This window comes from Lagenorhynchus albirostris, chromosome 4 (genome assembly GCF_949774975.1).
Source record: "Lagenorhynchus albirostris chromosome 4, mLagAlb1.1, whole genome shotgun sequence".
NCBI lineage: Eukaryota > Metazoa > Chordata > Mammalia > Artiodactyla > Delphinidae > Lagenorhynchus > Lagenorhynchus albirostris.
The window spans coordinates 17,035,266-17,060,474 of NC_083098.1; the positions used below are offsets into that span (position 1 = coordinate 17,035,266).

Sequence of the window (25,209 nt, forward strand, 5' to 3'; positions counted from 1 at the left end):
AAAGGTGGTAGTTTAATTCTATGAGCAAAGGATGGAGTATTAAAACTACTCCTGACACAAGAAAATAAAAGTACACCCTAATCTTAGGCCACGTGTAAAAATGAATTCCTGTGAATCGAATACTTAAATAAAAATTAACAGAATCATAATAGTGTAAGAAAATTGAGGCATTTGCTGGGAGCTCAAGAGACTTTCTTAACCACAGATGGAAATCCAGATGCTATAAAAGAAAATTAGGAAAAAATACATAAACAATTTTAGTGAATTAGTAATAGATTTAGAGAAAAAAGTTAAATGGATGACAGACAAAAGGTTAATGTCTATACTGTACAATAACAACAAGACTGACAAACCTATTTGAACACTAGGCAAAGGATGTGAATAAACACTTTACAGGAAAGCAAATCCAGTGGCCAACAAACATGAAAAGATGCTGATATTTATAGTGGTTAAAGAAATGCAAATTAAAATAACAATTACATATCAACTCTAAACCCATCAGACCATCAAGAAATAGATATCAATATTTATTGATAGCCAGGTTATTGGAAAGAGAATACTTTCAACACATCTGGAAGAAAAGTGAAATCTTTCATCCTTTTCGGGCAGCTGTTGGCAGCATCTATTAAAATTACAATATCAGCAATTCCATCCTGGGAGCCTATCCCATAAAACTAAAAGTACTTTGTACATGTATAATGATGCTTATTGCACTAGGGGTACCAATGACCAAAATGAAACACTTTTAGCAAAAGAAAGTGAAAATGTATGTGTACAGGAATGTTTGAATAAATTGTGGTGTATCTGTACTATGAACTATGGTAGTTATTTAAAAACATGAGTTAGAACTATACAGATTGACTTGGAGTAATTTATAAGAGTTATTGAGTGAGAAAATCAAGATGCAAAAAAGTGTGTATAATATAATCCCATTTTAGTTAACAGTTTCCCAAACTTACTGTATATTTTTATACATGATTATGTGAGGATGTAAAAAAACATGAACGCTTAAAAAACTTAGGTTATTGACATGTAAATGGAGAGGTTGATATGGAGACAGGGAAGACCAGGCAAAAAAGAAGATGTTATCACATTTATGCATTTTAATTAAGCTTTGTGTGCGTGTGTAAAATGTTAAATAACATTGAAAAAGCAAATTAAAAATAGACACAACTGGGACTTCCCTGCTGGCGCAGTGGTTAAGAATCCGCCTGCCAATGCAGGGGACACGGGTTCGAGCCCTGGTCCGGGAAGATCCCACATGCCATGGAGCAACTAAGCCCGTGCGCCACAACTACCGAGCCTGCGCTCTAGAGCCCGTGAGCCACAACTACTGAGCCCGTGTGCCTAGAGCCCATGCTCCGCAACAAGAGAAGCCACCACAGTGAGAAGTCCGTGCACCACAACTAAGAGTAGCCCCCGCTCGCTGCAAGTAGAGAAAGCCCGCCCACAGCAATGAAGACCCAACACAGCCAAAAATAAATAAAATAAATTTATTTAAAAAAAAAAAAAGAGCTTCCCTGGTGGCGCAGTGGTTGAGAGTCCGCCTGCCGGTGCAGGGGACGCGGGTTCGTGCCCCGGTCCGGGAGGATCCCACATGCCGCAGAGCGGCTGGGTCCGTGAGCCATGGCCGCTGAGCCTGTGCGTCCGGAGCCTGTGCTCCGCAACGGGAGAGGCCACAACAGTGAGAGGCCCGCGTACCGCAAAAAAAAAAAAAAAAAAAAAAAAAAGTAGACATAGCTGGTGAGTGCCATTAAATTCTGTTCAGCAGTTGTTCACTGAATGCTTACTGTGTTCAAGACAGCATGGTGGGTGTAATGAGCAGTACAACTATGACAGTTATTAATAATTATTATATCAACAATCATCAACAGTGCTTGATTGCTTAGTGCATGCTATATAGCCTGTTCTAAGAGCATTATGTATAACCTCATTTGATCCTCACAACAACCTGATGAGGTACTTATTATTGTTATCCACATTTTATATATGAGAAGACAAAGAAAATAAGCTTGTGTAGTTTATGCAGTTTAAGTGGTGGAACCAAGATTTGAACCCAGATGGACTGACTCCAGAGGCTACTAATCATTAAAATATGGTGCCTTTTTTGTCCATGAGTTGCTTATTATGGTGAAACAGTGGCAATATAGAAAACGGTGAAATCCATGCCATCATTGAGGTTAAGAACAAGATATGGGAGCCTAGAAAAGAAAGGAGTTGGTCTGACTGCAAGAATACAGAAGATTTCACAGCAGAATCGAATATTAGTTGACTTTGCAGAGTAAGTAGTTATTCTATAGATAGAGAATGCACAGAAAGGCATTTTAGACAGGAAGAATTTAATAAGCACAGTTGTAAAAATGGGCATATGCCTGGAAAAAAGCCAGTAATCTAGTGGGACGGACACATATGTTGTGTGAGAAAGTAATGCGATGAGGGCATAATATTAGTTGAGGCACTTGGTTTTGACGTAAGGTATTCTGGACTTTAGGCAATTATTCATCACTGAATAATTTTGAAAGAACAGTGATATGCTCTGGAAAGAACATGTTTCTGAGGTTTCTAGCCTGGGTGAATAGAAATTGGTAAGTTGGACCCAGGTTCTGTAAGACTCAGAAACAATCTTCATTTACTCATTTTAGTGTTAATAAGAAAATTGGAGAATGTAAGATTTATTTGTAAAGGGGGAGGGATAATAATCAGAGGGGACTTATATCCCGTGTTGGTCTTTGAGTTCTCAACTAGCAGAAATGGATTAAAAGAAAGAATGAAACAAATATATTTTTAAAGTTTGTTTTTTCCTCACATGTAGCATAATTTAATGGAAGACTCAATAGACTATGTTTTTAAATAAATCTATTTTATTTATTTATTTATTTTTGGCTGCTTTGGGTCTTTGTTGCTGCACGCGGGCTTTCTTTAGCTGTGGCGAGCAGGGGCTACTCTTTTTTTTTTTTTTTGCGATATGCGGGCCTCTCACCGTTGTGGCCTCTCCCGTTGCAGAGCACAGGCTCTGGACGCGCAGACTCAGCGGCCATGGCTCACGGGCCCAGCCGCTCCACGGCATGTGGGATCTTCCCGGACCGGGGCACGAACCCGTGTCCCCTGCATCGGCAGGCGGACTCTCAACCACTGCGCCACCAGGGAAGCCCGGGGGCTACTCTTTGTTGCAGTGCGCGGGCTTCTCACTGCAGTGCCTTCTCTTGTTGCGGAGCACGGGCTCTAGGCGCGTGGCTTCAGTAGTTGTGGCACGTGGGCTCAGTAGTTGTGGCTCGCGGGCTCTAGAGTGCAGGCTAAGTAGTTGTGGCTCACGGGCTTAGGTGCTCCGTGTCATGTGGGATCTTCCCGGACCAGGGCTTGAGCTCGTGTCCCCTGCATTGGCAGGTGGATTCTTAACCACTGCGCCACCTGGGAAGTCTGCAATAGACTAATTTTTAAAAGTGTTCTGGGTTTTAGGCCTGGCTCGGGACTAAACTCTGTAAAGATACATTAAGCAAAAAAATAAGATAGAAACTGAGTTACAATGTACGGAAGCTGAAAATACTATAATTTTTAAATACAGTACTTTCCATCGTCATACTAGTAAAAAACAATCATTTCTTTCTTTAGCAGGCAAACTTTTAAAATAGTTTCATTTTGTCAAATACTAAATCCTTTTGATAAGTGAAATATAATGTTCAGGAGAGACTGTTATTATTTCCAGCTCCCTAAGCCAGGTGTCCCAAACTGACTTAATGCCATTCATTTGGAGATGAATTTGAAATTCTTCCAGTCATGCATTGACTACATTCTAGGTGCTTGAAAAGCGTGTTAGTATAAAAATAATTTTTATTTTCATTTGGTGTGTGTAATAATGATGATAGTAAAGCTTTGCTACTATATATGTACATGAAGGTTAATTCTCTTCAATTGCAAGAAATAATCTCTTTTTTAAGAGTGTTGCTATTACTAAGAAGCTGTATATTTAGAAAATATTGAGTGGCATTTGAAGGGGGATAAATTTGTCTCCTAATGGGTATTATCAACAGTGATATAGTTGTCCAGAGAGATAAACACCTCTCTATCTGTCAGTCGGTCAGTCTGTCCATCCATCCATCCACTTACTATATAGTAAGATGATAGAATGAACATTTGAAAATATACACTATATTTTTAGATCCAGTAACCTTGAAACTAAAGGTACTATTTGTAGATAATATCTTTGAAGAAGATAAACTCTTAAAATTATGCTACCATGAATAGCATAAAGAACTTCAGATTTATATGTGGAATCTAAAAAATGATACAAAGGAACTTATTTACAAAACAGAAATAGACTCACAGACATAGAAAAACTTACGGTTACTAAGGGGAAAAAGGGGAGAGGGATAAATTAGGGATTTGGGATTAACAGATACATACTACTATATATAAAATAAACAATTAGACCTACTTATAGCACAGGGAACTATATTCAGTATCTTGTAATAACCTATAATGGAAAAGAATCTGAAAAACAATATATATATGTATCTATATATATCTGAATCACTTTACTATACACCTGAAACATTGTAAATCAACTATACTTAAATTAAAAAAAAATTCAAGTTTCGGCTAATGAGATTCAGAAGGAAAAAAAATGAATGAAAATAAGACTAAAAACTGAATTATTCTGGGACCTAAAATAATTTCCTTTTTGATCTACTTTGTGACTGAATGTCAATATCCTTACATATAAAATAATGCTATCAGCATTCAGGTATCTAATTAGGGAATACTGTTTGGAAAATACAAATTTGTTAAAAATGAATGGTATGTCTTCCCTACCATTAACCATTCTGACCATCAACCCCCACCCCTTAGGCTAACTATAAAGCAAAAGTTGTACAATGTGTTTGACTTTATATTATTATATTAGAAATAAACAGTGGTTGTTTTTCTCTTTTAAAAAAAGAAAAGAATTTCAGGACTTACTAGCCTAATATGATACTGTCTCATTTTGAGACTGGCTCTTTGGGACAGTATATTCTTTGATGATGGTGATTATCTTAGGCACTTCTATAGTCAAGTTATTTAAATATAAAAATAACCCCACTTTTCTCATCAGTTTTTCTTAGATTGATATTAAGAAAAGAGAGGAACTGATAGCTGTAAAATTTGAAACTCTTCCGTTGCAGTACACACTTAAAGACCAGCACATTGAGTTTCTGGCTAATAGAATAGAGAAATTGGAGCATAAAGAGCCTTTGGTGCCTAATGGTATACAGGATTGGAAGAGAAAAGTCTGGACAAGGTTGTTTCAAAGTTCCAGCAGGAAAGTATAGCTGTCTTCATATCTTTATGTCTTAATATCTTTAACAAGGGCTTCTAAGAGGAGACACTTGGGATGAGAGCTAGCTTGCTGATCAGGGTTATCAGAAGTTGCAGTCATATTTTATCCAAATGTAACAAGGCCTAAAAAGTGGCAGTTCTTTACATTGATAGGTAGATAGCTGGATAGATAAAGGAAGTTATCTGTCCAGCTGGATAAAGGAAGGAAGGATAGAAGGAGAGGCAGCATAACATTCTATGTATTTATTTTATTTTTTAAATTAATATTTTTTATTGAAGTATAGTTGACTTATAATACTGTGTTAGTTTCAGGTGTACAACAGAGTGATTAAGCTATACATATATATATCTATATTCTCTTTATTCCTTCCCATTATATTTTATTACAAGATATTGAATATAGTTTCCTGTGCTGTACAGTAAATCCTTATTGTTTATCTATTTTATATGTGGTAGTGTGCATCTGTTAATTAATTCCATACTTCCAATGTATCCCTCTCCCCCGCTTGCCCTTTGGTAACCATGTTTGTTTTCTTTGTGAGTTTGTTACTGTTTTATAAATAAGTTCATTTGTACTATTTTTTTAGATTCCACATATAAGTGATATCGTATAATATTTGTCTTTCTCTGACTTTACTTAGTATGATAATCTCTAGGTTCATCCATGTTGCTGCAAATGGCATTAGTTAATTCTTTTTTATGGCTGAGTAATATTAAATTGTATATATATATGCCTCATCTTCTTTATCCATTCATCTGTTGATGAATATTGAGGTTGCTTCCATGTCTTGGCTATTGTAAATAGTGCTGCTATGAACATTGAGGTGCATGTATCTTTTTTTTAATTAATTTTTATTGGAGTATAGTTGATTTACAATGTTGTTGTGTTAGTTTCTGCTGTATGGCAAAGTGAATCAGTTATACATATAAATATATATCCACTCTTTTTTAGATTCCATTCCCATATAGGTCATTACCACATGATCCAGCAATCCCACTCCTGGGCATATATCTGGAAAAGATGAAAGCTCTAATTCAAAAAGATACATGCGCTGAATCATGTGGTAACTCTTAGTTTTTTAAGGAACCTCCATACTGTTCTCCATGGTGCCTGCACCAATGTACGTTCCCACCAACAGCGTAGGAGGGTTCCCTTTTCTCCACACCCTCTCCAGCATTTATTATTTGTAGACTTTTTTTTTCACATTTTCATTTTAATTAGCTGTTTAAAATGCTAGGGTTTTTTGGCCACGTGGGACTTATGTACATTTTCAATTACATAGGACTCAGTATTTTAAATCATTGAATTCTCATTACACATTCTGCAGTTCATAAGCTACCCTATCTATACGTACTATCATGTGTTTAAGTATTAACTTGCCTACGATCATTTAAGTAGTAAAAGAGTGAAAATGAGACCTGCGACAGCAATTCTGCATACTTGCTGAGTGACCTTGGAATATAAATCCCTGTAGGTCCCTATAAAAGGAGAAAGTTGATCCAGAAGATCACAGATCTATTCCTAATAGTCAGTGAATACCCTATTCTTTTTTTTAAATCGAAATATAGTTGATTTACAATGTTGTGTTCATGTCTGCTGTACAGCAGAGTGATTCAGTTATACATATATATACATTCTCTTTTAGATTCTTTTCCATTATGGTTTATCACAGGATATTGAACATAGTTCCCTGTGCTATACAGTAGGACCTTGTTGATTATTTGTAGGCGTTTTGATGATGGCCATTCTGACCAGTGTGAGGTGATACCTCATTGTATTTTGACTTGCATTTTTCTAATAATTAGCATCGTTAAGCATCTTTTCATGTGCCTGTTGGCTATCTGTATGTCTTCTTTGGAGAAATGTCTGTTTAGGTCTTCTGCCCATTTTTTGATTGGGTTGTTTGGTTTTTTTGTTGATGATCAGCATACCATTCTAATTCTCTGGTGAACATGTATATATTGTCCAGAGAGAGAAGAGGACTCTGGGCAAAACCGCAGTCATACTAACATTAAAGGGACAGATAGAGAAGAAGACCAAGAACAAATATTTAGAGACACTGGTGTTTTGAAGTAAGATGTCAAATAATAGAATTGAGAAAAGTCCATTGTGTTTGTCGAGATATCATTTAAGACTTTTGCCAGACTAATTTTGATAGAGTTTTAGATAGTTTGGTTAGGTTTTGAGAGTGATTAAGTGGTTAAGAAGTAGGAGACAGAGAATTAAGGACAGAAGTCAAATTTGCTTTTACTCCTTCTTTTTAATTAATTGATTAATTATAATTTATTTTATTTTTGGCTGTGTTGGGTCTTTGTTGCTGCGCACGGGCTTTCTCTAGTTGCGGCGAGCGGGGGCTACTCTTCGTCGTGGTGCGCGGGCTGCTCATTGCAGTGGTTTCTCTTGTTGCGGAGCACAGGCTCTAGACATGCGGGCTTCAGTAGCTGTGGCATGCGGACTCAGTAGTTGTGGCTCCTGGGCTCTAGAGGTACAGGCTCAGTAGTTGTGGCCCCACGGGCTTAGTTGCTCCGCGGCATGTGGGATCTTCTTGGACCAGGGATCGAACCTGTGTCCCCTGCATTACCAGGCGGGTTCTCAACCACTGCACCACCAGGGAAGTCCCTGCTTTAACTCTTTGAAGATGTCATAATTTCTTTCACAAGACAAGCTAGACCATATGCTGTAATATAAGGAAGAGATTATTATTTTAAGGCAAAAATTTTTATTTTAGTTGTTAATACTTCTTAGTACTAGAACTTCCCATGAAAATTATCATTCTCTACTTACTTCCCCTACCCTCCCCACCAGCCAGAAGCTGAGAAATTTTCTATTAGAATAATTACAGTGTCTTAAATCATAAGTAAATATAAAGTACGGAAATCTGGATTTACACACACAAAAAATTTGGATGGTAAGGATTCACTACTGAGATGTACTGTCATGCTTTGAAGGGGTCCAAAAATAATACCCCCGTTCCCTACCCAAGTTCAGAATCACTGGCGATATAAGCAGATGAGTTCTCTGTTGGAATTCAGAATAACTGCTTTAAAATTGGTAAAGTCTAGAATGAAGGACAGAGCTTATTTGTATAGTTACAAAGGAATGGCTAATACTTCAGGGCTGAATTAAATATATTTACTAATAATCTTGTCACTGGTGCAGCTGGACAGCCAAAGATGGAGAGGAATTCTTGCCCCTTCTACTAAAAACTCAGGAGCCCAGAAGGGGCTGAGCCATGCATATCCAGTTCTTCTCTCTCAACTTGTTAATCAGATAAATCATTCCTCTCCTGGAGAATGGAGGTGGCAGTTGCCAAGTGAGGAGCCAGAAGAAGTGTCGCTGTAGTAAAAATTCCCTGTAAGGAAGCTTGAGACCAGTGGGAAAGGGGTTACTGCCCCAGTCATTTTATTTTCCAGTATGCTCTTTTAAAGAGGTGTAATTCACACAGACTAAAATACACAGATTTTAAATGTACAGTTTGATGAGCTTTGACAAATGTACATACTTATGTAATCACTATTCCAATCAAGATATCAACATTCTGACACTATAAACAGATTCACAGCAAGAGTTTTTTAAGTACTAACCTGTTCGTTCATTTTAAATGCTTAAAAAATACATTAAATTTGTAATAATTCTGTTGACAGCGTTGGTTGTCTCTGGATGAAGAGTTTAATGAACTTTTTCTAAAAAGATCCCACATCATTAGTAGGCATATAATTATTTCTATGGAGAGACTGAATGATTTTTTTACTGAGTAGAAGTCTTTTAAAAATGGAATCGTCTATGTATTTTTTTAGTTATATATTTTATATTCTTAAGTACTTAAATTGTCTTCACTGATACCTTCCTATATTAAAATATAAGATCCTGGGCTTCCCTGGTGGTGCAGTGGTTGAGAGTCCGCCTGCCGATGCAGAGGACACGGGTTCGTGCCCCGGTCCGGGAAGATCCCACATGCCGCGGAGCGGCTGGGCCTGTGAGCCATGGCCGCTGAGCCTGCGCGTCCGGAGCCTGTGCTCCGCAACGGGAGAGGCCACAACAGTGAGAGGCCCGTGTATAGCAAAAAAAAAAAAAAAAAAAAAAAAAAAAATAAGATCCTGTATTTCTATTTCTGATAATATGGAGTGCATAGTGTAGGTGCATAGCAGGTAACATTTACCTTCCCTTCCCTATTGGTATACTTTGGCTCATAAGTTTGTGATATAAAGGATGGTAACTAGAGAGCTTTCTGCAAGTAAGGAATTCATTCCCTTATTCACTTAGTTAATTTAATAAATATTTGCTGGCTACCTTTTTGTGCCAAGTAATAGGTATAGTGCAATGACTATAGTTAACAATGTGCCCCATACAATATAGAGGGGGAGTATATATTACCAATTAAACAAAAGAATATATAACTGCACACTGTGAATAGTGCTGTAAAGGATGGATGCGGTGATAGAGAATAACCCTGGAGGGTTGGGGAAGAGAAGACTTAGAAGAATGATGGTCTCTGGGGTTGTGACAGTTAGGCTGAAACTTGATAAGAAAGGGTTGTCAAACAAGGAGCACTGGGGATGGAATGAAGGAAAGGAAACAAGTAAAACAGATCCAGATGCCAATATAGGTAGTACTAAGTACGTCTTAACTACTTTTATTACTTGTTGACTCATAGTTTTGATGTATTATTATCATTTGACTAACATTATGTCTTTTTTCCTCAGTGTTGTGGTAATTACTTTTTATTAATTTTAGTAGTATGAACTTAGATATGATATATTATTCATACTTTATTTCAGAAAAATCAACCTATATCCATGTAATAAGATAGAACAAGTATATCTGAGATGTGATGCCCTACAACTTCTTTTTAGTTAATAGAAGACATATATATGAATATAGTTTTCTTTTCCTTTAGGGAAATAAAATCAACTTCTCAAAACTATTTAAGCCCTCTTAGGAAAATAAATATTAACATTCGTTGTGACTGATAACCTGGGATTTTTTTATAAAGTAGGTTTAGGATTACTAGGTTAATCACAGTTGTATGAGACATCACTAGAGCATGTTAGTATTATTTAATGTAAATTTTTGTCTACTTTTTCCTGGGTTGACCTGGAAAATAAATTACCACTCATTTTATAATAGGGAATTCCACTTTATTTTTAGAATTGTCATGAGCTGGCAATGTACAAAAGTCTATTAAAATTTACACCTTACTTGGAAGTAAGAAAATGCCTGAAATTCTAATACTAGAGCAGCAATCCCAGGAGTCTTTGGTGTGCTGTTAGGGTGCCCATGAGGTCAAAACTATTTGTGTGGTATCATCAAAAGACATTTTTTGTCTTTTTTCACTGTATTGACATTTGCACTGACAGTGGTGCAAAAGCATCTGTGGGTAAAAAATTGCTAGTGCTTCAGTATGTGTGAATCAGGCTACTAGTAGCACCAAACTACAATAACTAGTAATTATTGTATTCTTTACCATCGTATACTTGAGGTTAAAAAAAAAATACCAGTTTTACTTAAGAATGTCCATGATGAAGCAGGAAAAACAATGTTTTTAAAACTCTTAACTAATACACATTTTAAAAATATACTATTTGATAAAATGGGAAGTACACAGAAAACACCTGCATTGCATCGTAACGTCTGATGGTTGTTTTTAAGAAAAGCAGTTGTGCAATCTTTTGAGTTGTGAGCTGACTGAGATACTTTTTTTCATGGAATAACTTTTTTTTTTAATTTGAAAGAACAGAGAGACGAACTGGCTTTTCATATTTGGCAGATATTTTCTCACGAATGAGGTTAATTTGTCATTTAAGGAAAACAACTCACAGTATCTGTTGCTGGTGATAAAATTAGAGGTTTTAAGAGAAAATTAGAATTTTGGAAAACTTGTATCACCTTAGGCTTGACAGCTTCCCAGTACTTAGTCTTTAAAAAAGATTAGTGAAGATATTAACAAATGTGATATTTTGAAATAGTACAATGAAATGTGTCAGTGTTTGGAAGATATGCATAACTCCATGACCTAATTTTTTAAATGACCAATGCATGGATGACAAACATGTTGCATGCATGAAAGATTCAAAATGCAAAAGAGCAGTGGATTTTCATGTAACAGTTGGCAGAGCTCAGTGATATTGTTTCAGATTTCACATGGTAACTAGCCTTTAAAACACTACCACTAATCAAATTTTGGTGTAGTATCAAAGACTATCCACTGTTATCTGAAAAGGCTGTTAAAATACTCCCTTGTTTTCCAACTATGTATATGTGTGAGGCTGAATTTTTTTCATCTACTTAACCAAAACAACAAATTATAAAGATTGAGTACAGAAGCAGATATGAGAATCCAGTTTTCTTCTATTAAGGCAGACATTACAGAGATTTGTGAAAATGTAGAAAAATGCCACTCTTCTCAGTAAGTTGGTTTTGAAATATAATTATTTTTCATTAAAAATATAATTATGTTAACAGATAATAGTTTTATATTTGTTAGGTTTAAATGAATTACTAAAATAAGTCTTTAAAAGTCTCATTTTTAATTTTTAGTATGTTAAATATCAATATAAATAATTGAAAACAGAGCTCTTTTGTACATGATACTATACATAGAAAATCCTAAGAAAACATCATCAGAAAACTACTAGAGCTCATCAATGAATTCGGTAAAGTTGAAGGATACGAAATTAACATACAGAAATTTGTTTGCATTTCTGTACACTAACAATCAGAGAAATTATGGAAACAATCCCATTTACCATCGCATCAAAAAGAATAAAATACCTAGGAATAAACCTACCTAAGGTGGTAAAAAGAAACCTGTACTTGGAAAACTATGAGACACTGATGAAAGAAATTGAGGATTACACAAACAGATGGAAGATATACTGTGTTCTTGGATTGAAAGAATTATTATTGTTAAAATGACCATTGTTAAAATGACCATACTACTCAAGGCAGTCTGCTGATTCAGTTCAATCCCTGTCAAAATACCAGTGACATTTTTCGCAGAACTAGACCAAATAATTTAAAAATTTGGATGGAAACACAGAAGACCCTGAATAGCCAAAACAATCTTGAGAAAGAAGAACAGAGCTGAAGGAATCACGCTCCCTGACTTCAGACTTTATTACAAAGCTACAGTCATCAAAACAGTATGGTACTGGCACAAAAGCAGACACATAGACTAATGGAACAGAATAAAAAGCCCAGAAATAAACCCCCACACTTATGGTCAGTTAATCTACAGCAAAGGAGGCAAGACCATGCAATGGAGAAAATACAGTCTCTTCAATAAGTGGTGCTGGGAAAACTGGACAACTACATGGAAAAGAATGAAATTAGAACATTCTCTAGCACCATATAAAACACTAGACTCAAAATGGATTAGAGACCTAAATGTAAGACCAGAAATTATAAATTTCCTAGAGGAAAACATAGGCAGAACGCTCTTTGACATAAATCGCAGCATTAATTTTTTGGATCCATCTCCTAAAGTAAAGAAAATAAAAGTAAAATAAACAAATGGGACCTAATTAAACTTAAAAGCTTTTACGCAGAAAAGGAAACCATCAGCAAAATTAAAACACACCCTACTAAATAGGAAAAAATATTTGCAAATTATATGACCAATAAGGGACTAATATCCGTAATATATAAACAGCTTATACAACTCAACATCAAAAAACAAACAACTTGATTAAAAAATAGGCAGAAGACCTGAACAGACATTTTTCCAAAGAGGACATGCAGATGGCCAACAGACACATGAAAAGATGCTCAACATCACTAATCATTAGGGAAATGCAAATTAGAACCACAGTGAGATATTATCTCACAAGTGACAGAATGGCTGTCATCAAAAAGAACACAAATAACAAATGTTGGTGAGGATGTGGAGAAAAGGGCACCCTTGTATACTTTTGGTGGGAATGTAAGTTGTTGCTACACTGTGGAAAACAGTATGGAGGTTTCTCAAAAAAATAAAACTAGAACTACCACTCGGTATATATATCAAAACACTAATTCGAAAAGATACATGCACCCCAATGTTCATAGCAGCATTATTTGCAGTAGCTAAGATATGGAAGCAACCTAAGTGTCCATCAACAGATGAATGGATAAAGAAGATGTTGGGGGGAGGTGTCTGTGCGTATATATACACACACACAATGGAATACTACTCAGCTATAAAATAAGAATGAAATTCTGCCATTTGCAACAATGTGGACTGACCTAAAGAGTACTGTGCTAAGTGAAATGAGTCAGAGAAAGACAAATACTGTATGATATCATTTATATATGAAATCTAAAAAATACAACAAACTATTAAATATAGCAAAAAAGAAACAGACTCACAGATATAGAGAACAAACTAGTGGTTATCAGTGGGGAGGGGAAGTAAAGGGGTAGGGGATTAAGAAGTACAAACTATTATGTATAAAATAAGCTACAAGGATACATTGTACAACACAGAGAATATAGCCAATATTTTATAACTATAAATGGAGCATAACCTTTAAACATTGTGAATCACTATATTGTACACCTATAATTTATATAACATTATACATCAGCTAAACTTGAATAAAAAATTTTAAAAGACCTCTTTGGGGTCCTAAATAATTTTTAATAGTGTAAAAAGATTTTTAACAGTCTATGGTCTAGAGGAATCCATGTATAATTTAGGAGGAGAACATTGCTTTAAAATCCAAAATGTACATGTTTTGGCTTAAAGCAGTACTTTGAAGCGTTTTTTAAATGGCATTGTTAAAACAGGTTTTATAGTCATCAGACTATTATTTTAAGTCATATCATTTTGAAACTTTTCTAAACCTTCGTTTTCATTTTATGTATTTAAAATACAACAGAGGAAGCCAAAAATGTAATAAAGTATTATTTGCAAAGCTATGTAATTTTTTGTAGACCTTTTTTTTTTTTTCAGTTAACCATGCCTTGTTCCTGAACAAGCTAAATAAGGTACAAGAATGCTGAAAAGATGTTCTGTGACTATCTATGGAATATTCTTGGTATCTTACAGATACAGAATGAATATTTTATAGGAGTTAAATGGATAAAATTTTATTTAAAAAATATGTAATCGTATAGTCCATTGCCATTTTGGAATGTATGTGGAAATTAATTCACCATATGGGAGCCTTATGCCTGTTAGTGGTACTGTTTATCATGTAACATGATGGTTAGAGAGGTTTCTGATTGCTCTTTTTTCTCTAAGCAGATAATCTCAGTGATACCTTGAAGAAGCTGAAGATAACAGCTGTTGACAGAACTGATGATAGTTTAGAAGGATGCTTGGATTGTCTACTTCAAGCCTTGGCTCAAAATAGTAAGTTTTAAGGAACCTCCATACTGTGAGGATATGGGGAGGGGGAAGGGTAAGCTGTGACAAAGTGAGAGAGTGGCATGGACATATATACACTACCAAACGTAAAATAGATAGCTAGTGGGAAGCAGCTGCATAGCACAGGGAGATCAGCTCCGTGCTTTGTGACCACCTAGAGGGGTGGGATAGGGAGTGTGGGAGGGAGGGAGACGCAAGAGGGAAGAGAGATGGTAACATATGTATATGTATAACTGATTCACTTTGTTATAAAGCAGAAACTAACACACCATTGTAAAGCAATTATACTCCAATGAAGATGTAAAAAAAAATAGTAAGTTTTATTATGTTTACTCAAATGCCAAACAAAAAATCAAATCAACAGTCATTCAGAAATTGGTATATAGTTTAGCACATAGCTTACATTCACATAACTTGAATTCTTTTGAATCCTATCCCTGAATACTGAGATTGTTTTACATGTTCACCCTCCTACTTACCTCACCTCCCCCAGGATACTGAAAGCCAAGTTGATAGGCAGAAGAAAGGTGGAATTGATTGGTGGTGATGACATTAATACTAGTCCCAGAGAGAGGCAGTTCTTAACAGATAAGCGCCAAAGTTGTTTTTCTTCTTAACACCTAACTACGCTTTAAAAAAAGACTGTGTTTACATGTGGGGACGAGAAACAGAGGAAAAGAAAGAAAGAAAGGAAGGAAGAAAGGAAGGAAGGAAGGAAAAGAAAGAAAGAAAGAGAGAGAGAGAGAAAGAAAGAAAGAGAGAGGGAGCTTAAACAGTTGAAATTTTTTTTCTGAGATCTTTTTAATCATTTTACTTTAAAATAATGTGTATGCTTAGGTTTAATTGGAAAGAGCCATCAGCAGTCATCCAGAAATCCTGTAAAACTGAGGTAACACTTGATCTTTGGTGGCGTGGTAAATAAGAGATAAAAATTATACAACTCTTCATTGACTAATACATTGTATTGTTACAGTTGATCCATCATATTTCTATTCACTAATTTCTGTATTATCACAATGAATAGACAGATACAGAATAATTTTCATTTGTTTCCTTAATTCTCCTTGGCTGTGCTGTGGTTTATGCTGTGCTTGTTTTTAATTATGCCATTATTTTATCCTGGGACTAATTATGTAGCTGACAAATAATTCAGGAGGAAGAATAGACTGTATTGTTAGAGTTCAGTTTCAAGCACTCTGATATGTATGCATTTTTTTTCTTTTTTCTTTTTTAGTAAACTGTGATTAGGAAATTTAAAATAATTGATTGCAGTACTCTTTATCAAAAAGCACATTTAAGGTAGCTTTTAAAATTCTGTTTTAGTAATATTTTGCTTTTGAGATTATAATTATGTCAAGCTATTTAATCTTAGAGATATCAGAGAAGGGATTTAAAATAAGGAGTTCAGTAAAAACATCTGGATAAGGGTCACAGTGGTAAAGAAAAATAAGAGAGAATGTGTAAGGCTGTACTCTCCATTATAGTAGATACAGGTGGCTATTTAAATTTTAACAATTAAATTTAATTAAAAATTAAGTTCTTTAGTCTAACTTTCAATAGCCATGTTTGATTGGTGACTACCTTATTGGGGATCACAGGTATAAACTATTTCCATGATCACAGAATATTCTTTTGGATAGAACCACATAATGACCTGAGTTTTACACATGCCTGTATAGGCAGATTTACGTAATCTTGTAATCAGTCTGTATAAATTGAGTATCTCAAGTTCATTTTTTTCAAGCGTTGTTTTATTATAACTTATTTTGTTTAAATGGCCCCATTTTTTCTCTGTGTTAAAAACAAGTAGTATTTTCTAAATGGACCATTTGTTCAGGACCTGAAGGACACGGAGGTGATATCCTTGGTTATACATGGAGGCTTGCTCAGCCCTCTCCTGGAAAGACTGGTACACAGATAGATGAAATTGTTGAAGAGAAATGAAAAAAGGAAGCAACATTTTATAGCTTTTTAAAGAACAGATTCAGGAAGTATTGACAAGTGTATATAGCTGCTGAACTAAATTTCAGACCCATTGCAGAGTTATTCGTTGGACCCATTTATTGAAAATGGTCTTGAAATTATATATCATAAAATGTTAAGGCCAAATAGTTACAAAGTAGTAATGAAAACAACAGACTCTACCAATTTAATTATTGACTCCTTAGGAAGGGAACAAAAGGAATATGGCTTCTTAAGAATCTGTAATAAAATTCATAATTGTCCTCACATCTGAGACTATTGACACAAAAGAATTTGATGTAGGAAGAGGTGGTTCATGCAGATGTTCCGTCTTTGACTTACAAATGATATCTATCATTGATTGAGCATCCACTGTGTACTCAGCACTAGACTTCAGACCTTTATCTGTTGTCTAATCTAATCTTTCCTATAGACCCATGAGGAGGTATTATATACATCACCATTTAAAAGATAAGGAAACAGTCCCTGTAAGGGTACTTGCCTTGCTCTGGCAGAGTACAGAGTTTGAATTTGAACTCTTAGTTTACAAAATAAAAAACTACGTTCTGAGTAAAGTGCAGCTTTTTTCCTGCATTTATAGAATGTAAAAGTGTTTTCAGAAACTAGATTTTAATATTGTCTTAAATTTTTGCTTTTTCTTTAAAATAGTTTCAAATTATTATTACAGAGGAAGAAAATTTATAAACCATTTTCCCCTTTGAGTATATATTTATTTTATAGATATTAATTGGTATGTTTTATAAAATTAACATCTAGCTTTTAAGCAAGAAAAATTTTTTTTAAATACCAGGGAAATGTTTATTTTATAAAGTTCTTAACTTCCCTGAATAAAATGTTTGATCCGTCACTACCTCTATGCTCTTAAAGGTAAAATTATAAAGCATATAACCTAGAATCTATACTGTTTTTTTTTACACAGAGAAGTTCTAATTTCATAATTCTTCCTAGTGTCAGGTGTTCTAACTAAAAAATATCAGTGTTTGCACTAGAATTGCACCTGATCAAGAAAGAATGATTTCTCCATTCTTTACAAGATGGTAATGTGTGTAATGGAAATCTAATCTTAAAGTTCTATTTTACAGTTTACTAACCTGCCATTGGAAAGGACATTTCTGAGAGGAAAGAAATTATGCTTTTAAGTTTTTACACTGTGGGAATTTAGTATTTTTGAATTGTATATTACAGATTATCATAATCTGAATTAGAATTTTTGCTTTGATGTATGACTTCAGAGTGTTTTCTTAAATTTGGGGGGGGCATTAAATCTAGTATATGTAAGGATCTTAAAAGACAAAAGTTGAAAATTTGAATACGTACTAGACTTTGTGGAAAACATTTTGTTTGAGCAAGCATTTTGTGTAAATCTCTGATCTAAATTAATATAGAAGCATTCATTCACTCATATAAATACTTCAGATCTCAGCTTTAAAATGTTTTTAGTAAATATATGAAGGCTACCAGCCAAGAAATCAGCCCGTTTATTCTGGTCTCTTTTGATTCAGAGAATAGTTAGAAGATTCTCAGTAAATGCTTGTTGAATTGTAGTGTCGGTTATTCTATTTCATGCTTATTTGAAAATGTAAAACAGCCCACATTTTTATCCATAAACATTAAGGCAGGAATTGTCCTTAGAGAGTATGACATCTGAACCACTTTATAAGACAAACTACTAGCATGAATTAAAGGCCCCCAAATAAGCAAAATTAACAGTCTATTCATAATAAAAATTCTATTCTGTTGTAAGAGCATGGGGACCATGTTCTTGTTGGCTGAGGGAACCACAATACAGTGCCAGCATGATCACCAGCACCACTTTCAATTTTTTCCCTAACGGATTAGGCTGTTTTCCTCTTTCTCATTGCCTCATATACCTTTGTATTTTAACTTTAACCAATTGCCCGATGGCAATTCCTATTTCATGCAAGTGTCACGTAATTGTTTATTATCTACAGAAAACCCTATGAAAGAACATCAGTTTACTTGTTTTTAAAGAAGAAAGTATTTAGTATCTAGTTCCATATTCCTAACTTGGTAATACTCATCTACCTGTTGAATTCTTAGGTTATTTCTTAACGCTTGTTCTTTATTTTATTCAGTGTGTTGATTTTTGATTTGATTTTGATTTGAGTGTGTTGATTAGGCTATAATCCTAAACATATCAAATTATGTACAGAAGCCACTAATGTAGATTATAAATCTTCTCTAACAGTAAGAATTGTCTGTTGTCGTTTGCTTTTAGTCTGCTTTATGCCTTTAATATTTCTGAACAGACTTACTGTCATGTATCAAAATTATTTCCCAAGTAAGGGACTTTGAAATTTATTATCAACTGTTTTTCAATAACCTTGTTAAATCTTCATTTACTGAGCATGAAAGATCGCTGCTGCTTTAGTAGAAATGAAAATTTATTTCACTTAATTCTTTCACAGTAATATCTAGATTTCAGTTTTTTACCCTACGTTATCAAATGTATCACAGAGTGATACATTTGCAGTTTTCTTTGCAAGCTAGATTCATTATGGTGTTCACCTCCTTTATATAGTTTTGTATTATGTGGCTCTTTTAGTTATTGTGTCCATCATTAATGAGGGCTTATGACTGGTGCTAATCATAAATTACCAAAGGTTCAGTTTTTACTAAATAAAGGTAGTATTTTAAGAGTAGAGGAGACTAGACTAAACTAGAGAACATGGTCAACTAAAAAGACACTGACAATTCTTGATGAATTAAGACCCCTGGATTGCCATAGAGTAGTGGTGGCCACCTAAGTTTGAATTTTTCTACGCAGTCTAAAAAGCCATACAAATCAACAAAAAATCAGATAAAATCAAATATCTATAACCTATGCCCTGGAGACACACTAAGAACTTCAGATTATTAGGAGAGAGAAATTAATATCCAAATCTAGCCTACTCAGCTTCAGAGCCCATTTTTAGAGAGAGTTCATGAAGACTGCAGAGACCACATGGAAAGGACGAGAGGGGTTGAATCAGGAGCCTAGGGGTGATAGTTTACAGTTAAAATTGCCTTTAGAAAGAAAAAGTCTTAACTTGGTGGGAAAATTCTAAGATCTGGCCTTAGATTCAATTGGAGCATTGGCTATTGGGAATCAAAAGGAGGAGACTTAAAAGTTCACAGGACCCTAGGCAACAGATCAGGAGAGTGCCACTTTGGGGGATGAAATTGTTCTCCCTTGTAGACGTGGTGTTGAAGGAAAAGAAGGATGCAAGATGGAGAAAGTAAGTGTTCTGTAGAAATAAGAAAATCATACTGTTAGAAGACACACTAATAACCCCCTTTGGTTTAAGTTCAGAAGAGGGAGCTTTTGAACTAAAAAACCTGAGAATTCATCCTTACCCTTACTGCATACAACTTTTACTGCTAGTTAAAGAAAAGAAAAACTATACACTGAATAGGAAATTGCAGGCTATATACATACATAGGTGCTACAAGGAACAAAGCAGAAAATAAGAATCAAAACATTTTAGTTATTGAATTGTTTTCTCCTAAACCACCCACGAAGTGGTTATCAGTAACAGAACACCATGACCTATATTAAACATCCTTAAGCCTTTGCAATTATGAAAAGGAAGAAGAATACCTGGGTAAGAAATTCAGAAACTTGGAACCAAAGTAGATAATTACTAGGAAGATGTAAAGTAAGAGTTGACTAGAAGATAATGAAGAAAAGAATCATTTTAAAAAGTAAGACTAAATTACAAGATACCAAGGAAGAATAGAGGTGACTGAAAATTTAATAAGGAGCATTGAGGAAAGTGGGCAAAATGAAGACAGAATAAAGGAGCAAAGAGAAAATGATTACTATAGAAGATAGGCAAAAGGATCCAACATATGTGCAACTGGAATCCTCAAGGAGAAAAACAAAACAGTGGAACAGAGCTAATATTTAAAAGTATGAACTTTTCTGAAGTATAAAAAGACCAGAATCTGTATGTTGAAAGGGCCTAGCATGTACTTGTGAAAATTGACCTCGAAGAAGTCTAGCAAAACTTTTAGACTTTAAAGGTAAAAATAAATACAAAGGAGAAATCCTCCAGGCTTCCATGCTAAAAGATCAAGTTATTTAAAAAGAAAAGAAAATTAGATTGGCATCAGACTCTTCAACAACACTATGCAAAACAATTCAATATTAGAGCAGTATTTTCAGAAAACTAAAGGAATAAGAATTTTATATTGAGCCAAGGTGCTCAGTAAGTATCAAGGCTATAGCAAAATTCTGTTAAACATGGAAAAACGCAGGGAATACTATGCTCATTAGCCTTTCAGAGGAATCTTCTAAACTTGTGTTGTCCAATACAGTATCCATTCTCTGACATGGCTATTGAGTATTTGAAATGAGGCTAGTCTGAATTTAGGTATGCCATAAGTGTAAAATACATACTATACTTTAAAGACTTAGTACTTCCTCAAAAGTAAAATATCTCATGAAACGTTTTAAAATTATTGATTATATATTGAATCTCATTTTTAAAATTTTATAAAATATTTATAAATATTTCTATTGGAGTTTTATAGGCTATCATTTCTTGAATTATGGGTGGTTTAAGAATTGGACCAGCCAGTATGATGTGATGGAAATGAAGCTGAGAAACAAAATCATCATCATTGTCATCAATAAAATGTAGTTGGGTTATTCAGTGGAGGAGCAGACATTTTTAAAAGAGGCCATTTAAAATAATGAACCTTAAGTTCATTATCCTAGGGTTAGAGTCTAAGGAAGTAGTAGCATATAGGTCCAAGATATATGTTAGTCAGAAGCAGAAAGAAGAGACAGTATATATTCAAATATATTTATATCTAGGAATTCGTAGAAGAGGGGTCACAGAAAGGCTTGAATCTGATTGAAATAATGAGAAAGACCATCTTGAAATCTTTCACAGGTCACAAGATTAGTAACAGAAGATAATAACATGGTTACTGGGTTCTGTTTGCCTTCTAATATGCTTTTAAGCATAAGGGGCAAAGAAAGCTCTCATTATGTACAATCTCCAGAAGGAGATAAGCCTCCATTGGTATTTGTATTTTGTGATTGAAGCATGGACAGAGAATCTGGATTTTCTTACACTAGCTAATTGATAAATGATACCATTTTTGCTTCTTAAGTTTGCTAAATTTGAAAAACTTCTTATGTTCCTGACAGTAAAATATGTAAGAGAAATGTGATTTGAAATGATACTATATGCCAAATATATACTGAAAAAGATCTACCATCCTCAGTAAAACACTAATACTGACTTACTGTCACTAAGTTGTTGAGGGAGAAGCTGATGGGTTTGTGCTGCTGTGTCTTCCTAACATTTGTTTCTGACAGGGGCCCATTTAACTGTGTAACTGCAGCTACCTGTAGGTCTTCTGTGGCCATATGCTTGATAGATGTTAACTGGCTTCTCAAATTAAACACTAACCCAACATGTCCTGAACGTGTCAAAAAATATGAGGCATGCAGATTGGACTTTTAATTAGTATAATGAATTGGAAATGAATTAATAAGAATTATATATTCTCCCATGGAGCTGATTTTCAGATAGCTGGGGGCTTTGAATGACACTCCGGGAGGCATGCCATCAACCACCACACAACCAGGGTTAATTGTGATTTTCCTGTAGGGAACTTTCACAGGGAAGTCCATACCAGTGGCTTCACCAGATTTTCAACTAAAGAGGTCATTAACTTGTTCTCTTAGCTGTCTAGCTTTTTCAACTTTTGACAGTCTTTCATTATCATAGTCTGGAATTGTCACCTGAATGATGTTAAGATCTTCAACATCTGATGCAGTAGTATTAACATTGGGCGATGAATTTATTTTTCTTGGAGGGCTCTTAGAGGAGGAGGTGCTCTCCTTAATTGCTGTCTCAAACATTTCAGGCTTTTTAATGATGAACTTAATTTTGGCTTTGTTTCTGAGTATCTTCTCCAGCCTTGGAATGCCAAAAGTAGATGGTCATCAGAATGGCACACCCTCGGGTAAGCCTTCCACGTGCTGAGTTCATTAAATTCACAGTCATTAGACCATTTCCAGGACTTGTGATTAATAACCAGTTGGTTGATCAGAGTGAGTCAGAAGGCCCGTAATCCAAGAATCAGCCGAGCCAAGCCAGTTGGAGGTTCCTGCAACAGAAGAAATAAAGGAGACTGATAGAAGCTCTCAAATCAAGCAAGAACCAGACCCTACGTGATAGACCTCTTCCCTCCTAGGCTTAAAGTATCAGTGGGTGAGAAGAGCTTTTTGGACTGTTACTGCCCCAAGCTGTGTCATATACTTGTATAACAGAAATACCTTCTATACAAACCTTTTTTTCTACTTTTCAATAGAAATGTCTACTTTTTCAGCAGTTCTGTGAATTGAATTAAAGAGCAGAGTGACTGTAAAAAAAAAAAAAAAAAGGATTATATATTCTCAACAGAAAAATGTAGTTTGATGTTTAAAGGAAAATGCTTTAAAGTAAGAAATAGATTGATTAAATTAACCTATTTTCAGTGTCTTTGCTGTGATTATGGATGTTTGAACCTGATATTAAAGGTATGGGCAGTAGCATACTGCTTTTTAGCTCTTGTAGTACTTGGTAGTCATGATGGTTGTTTCCTCTAGAAAGCTTTCTTACATAGTCTAAATGCTTTCACTTTTACCTCTTGTAATTCAGATTTCCTGAGTACCCACTTGGCATTGTAAAACAAAGGTTAAAGTTTCACCATTAGGTAGACTTTGGGATTTATAAATGTGACATTTTGAGAAATTAATGAATCATTATTTTTGCTAAAGGGAAGCCTCTATATAAAATACATATAGTCTTGCTATTATGATTATTTGATTTTATTATGTTCAATTATTATTATTTTATTTTATTTATTTATTTTTTGCGATACACGGGCCTCTCACTGTTGTGGCCTCTCCCATTGCGGAGCACAGGCTCCGGACGCACAGGCTCAGTGGCCCAGCCGCTCCACGGCATGTGGGATCTTCCCGGACCGGGGCACGAACCCATGTCCCCTGCATTGGCAGGCAGACTCTCAACCACTGTGCCACCAGGGAAGCCCCCAATTATTTATTTTTATATATGGCATAGGTGAGGATTTAATTTTATTATTTTCTAGACAATCAATTTTCCCAACACCATGTGTCATTTAATCTATTTAATCTACTCCTTATTGGTTGAGGATGTTCCTTTTATCATATAATAACTACTTAATTTAATATAATTGGGCCAGTCTTGGGGTTTTATTTTATTCCATTAATTTGTTTGTCTATTATTGTGTTGTAACCATGCTATTTTAATTATAGTAACTTTATTGAGAAAGTTCCTCTTCATAAATCTGTTTCAAAGTTTTTTTATTTTCATGGGTTTGTTATATCAGAGAAGTTGTGTAAATACTTTGTTGCATTCCTGGAGAATGCTGTTGAAATTGGGATAAGCTATAAATTAATTTGGAAAGAATTGAAAACTTCTTAATAGTTTGTTATTCTAAAAACATAAATTATATCTTTTTTTTATTCAAGTTTTCTTTCTTTATGTCTCATTAAGATTATGTAATTTGGTTCACATGCTTTCCATATATATCTTATTTAAAGCATTTTTCCTATGTATTCTACATTATTTTGGTTGTTTTTGCAAATGGACTTTTTCCTATTATAACTTCCAGGCCGTTTTGTTAGAGATCAGTTTGAAAGCTGTATTGATTTTTATATCTTTTATTTGTATTCAGCTACCTTTCGAGCTCACTTATTAGTTAAAATAATTTTTTAGCTAGTTCTCTTGGGTTTTGCAGTCAGAACATAAAGTGTTATTTTTGTTTCCTCTTTCCCTTGTAACTATAGCTGACTTATTGAGTTGGCTTGAACGGCCAGCAAAATAGTAAATAACAATGGTATGAGTAGTATCTTATTTTAGTTTCTGATATTAGTGGCAAGCCCTTCTAATGCTTCACCATTCAATATAATACCTCTGGACTTAATATAAAAATCCTTTTTCATGTTAAGATAGTCTTAATTAAAGAATGATTTTCTTAAAAAAATCAAGAACAGGTACCTCTAAACCATAAATCTTTAGCCTACTCAGTATAAGAATAGTAAACATTTTTCTTTTTTATTATTTTGAAGTTTATTTATAATGAAATTATTTGCTGAGAGCGTTAATTCTAGAGGAAGATTTTCTTAAGTATGGAAAGTGCAGTGTAGTTTTACAGTCTCAGATTCAATGTCATTTAGTAGAATAGTGAGGTTCAGTATGATTTATATCTTCCCTTGTGTACTCAGGGACAAACGTTTACCTATTGAGAATTAGTACCTAAAGAATAATTAAAATTAATAATGTTAATTATTTATTTTAGAATGAATGATTATTAAATGTTCTGATAAACATTTTAGGAAATTTCTCAATTTAGTAATTTACAGCCCCCAAAGGCTCAAAACTACAGTCAGTGGAGCATTAATTTTGCCACCAGATAATTGTTTGGTTACAATTACAAGGTCATATTATATCAGCCTTTGAATTATGTTTATAGCTATAAATTGAGATATTCATTTTTTTGTTAGTTTGTATTACTC

General features: G+C 34.6%; 1 protein-coding gene across 4 annotated transcripts in view; it reads left to right on the forward strand.

Moving 5' to 3' along the window:
- The window catches only part of RAP1GDS1 (Rap1 GTPase-GDP dissociation stimulator 1), a 156,618-nt gene that overhangs the window by 21,507 nt on the left and 109,902 nt on the right, over positions 1 to 25,209 (forward strand). For 2 of the 4 annotated variants that reach the window (XM_060147592.1, XM_060147591.1), the window contains exon 1: positions 14,632 to 14,648. Coding sequence is in view for 2 of the 4 variants with exons in the window: in XM_060147589.1 (XP_060003572.1) it covers positions 14,538 to 14,648 (111 nt within the window). In the remaining 2 variants the exon portion in view is untranslated. Of the gene's footprint in view, positions 1 to 14,537; positions 14,649 to 25,209 lie in introns of those variants that run through there. The other 2 variants (XM_060147589.1, XM_060147590.1) reach the window with 2 other exon arrangements.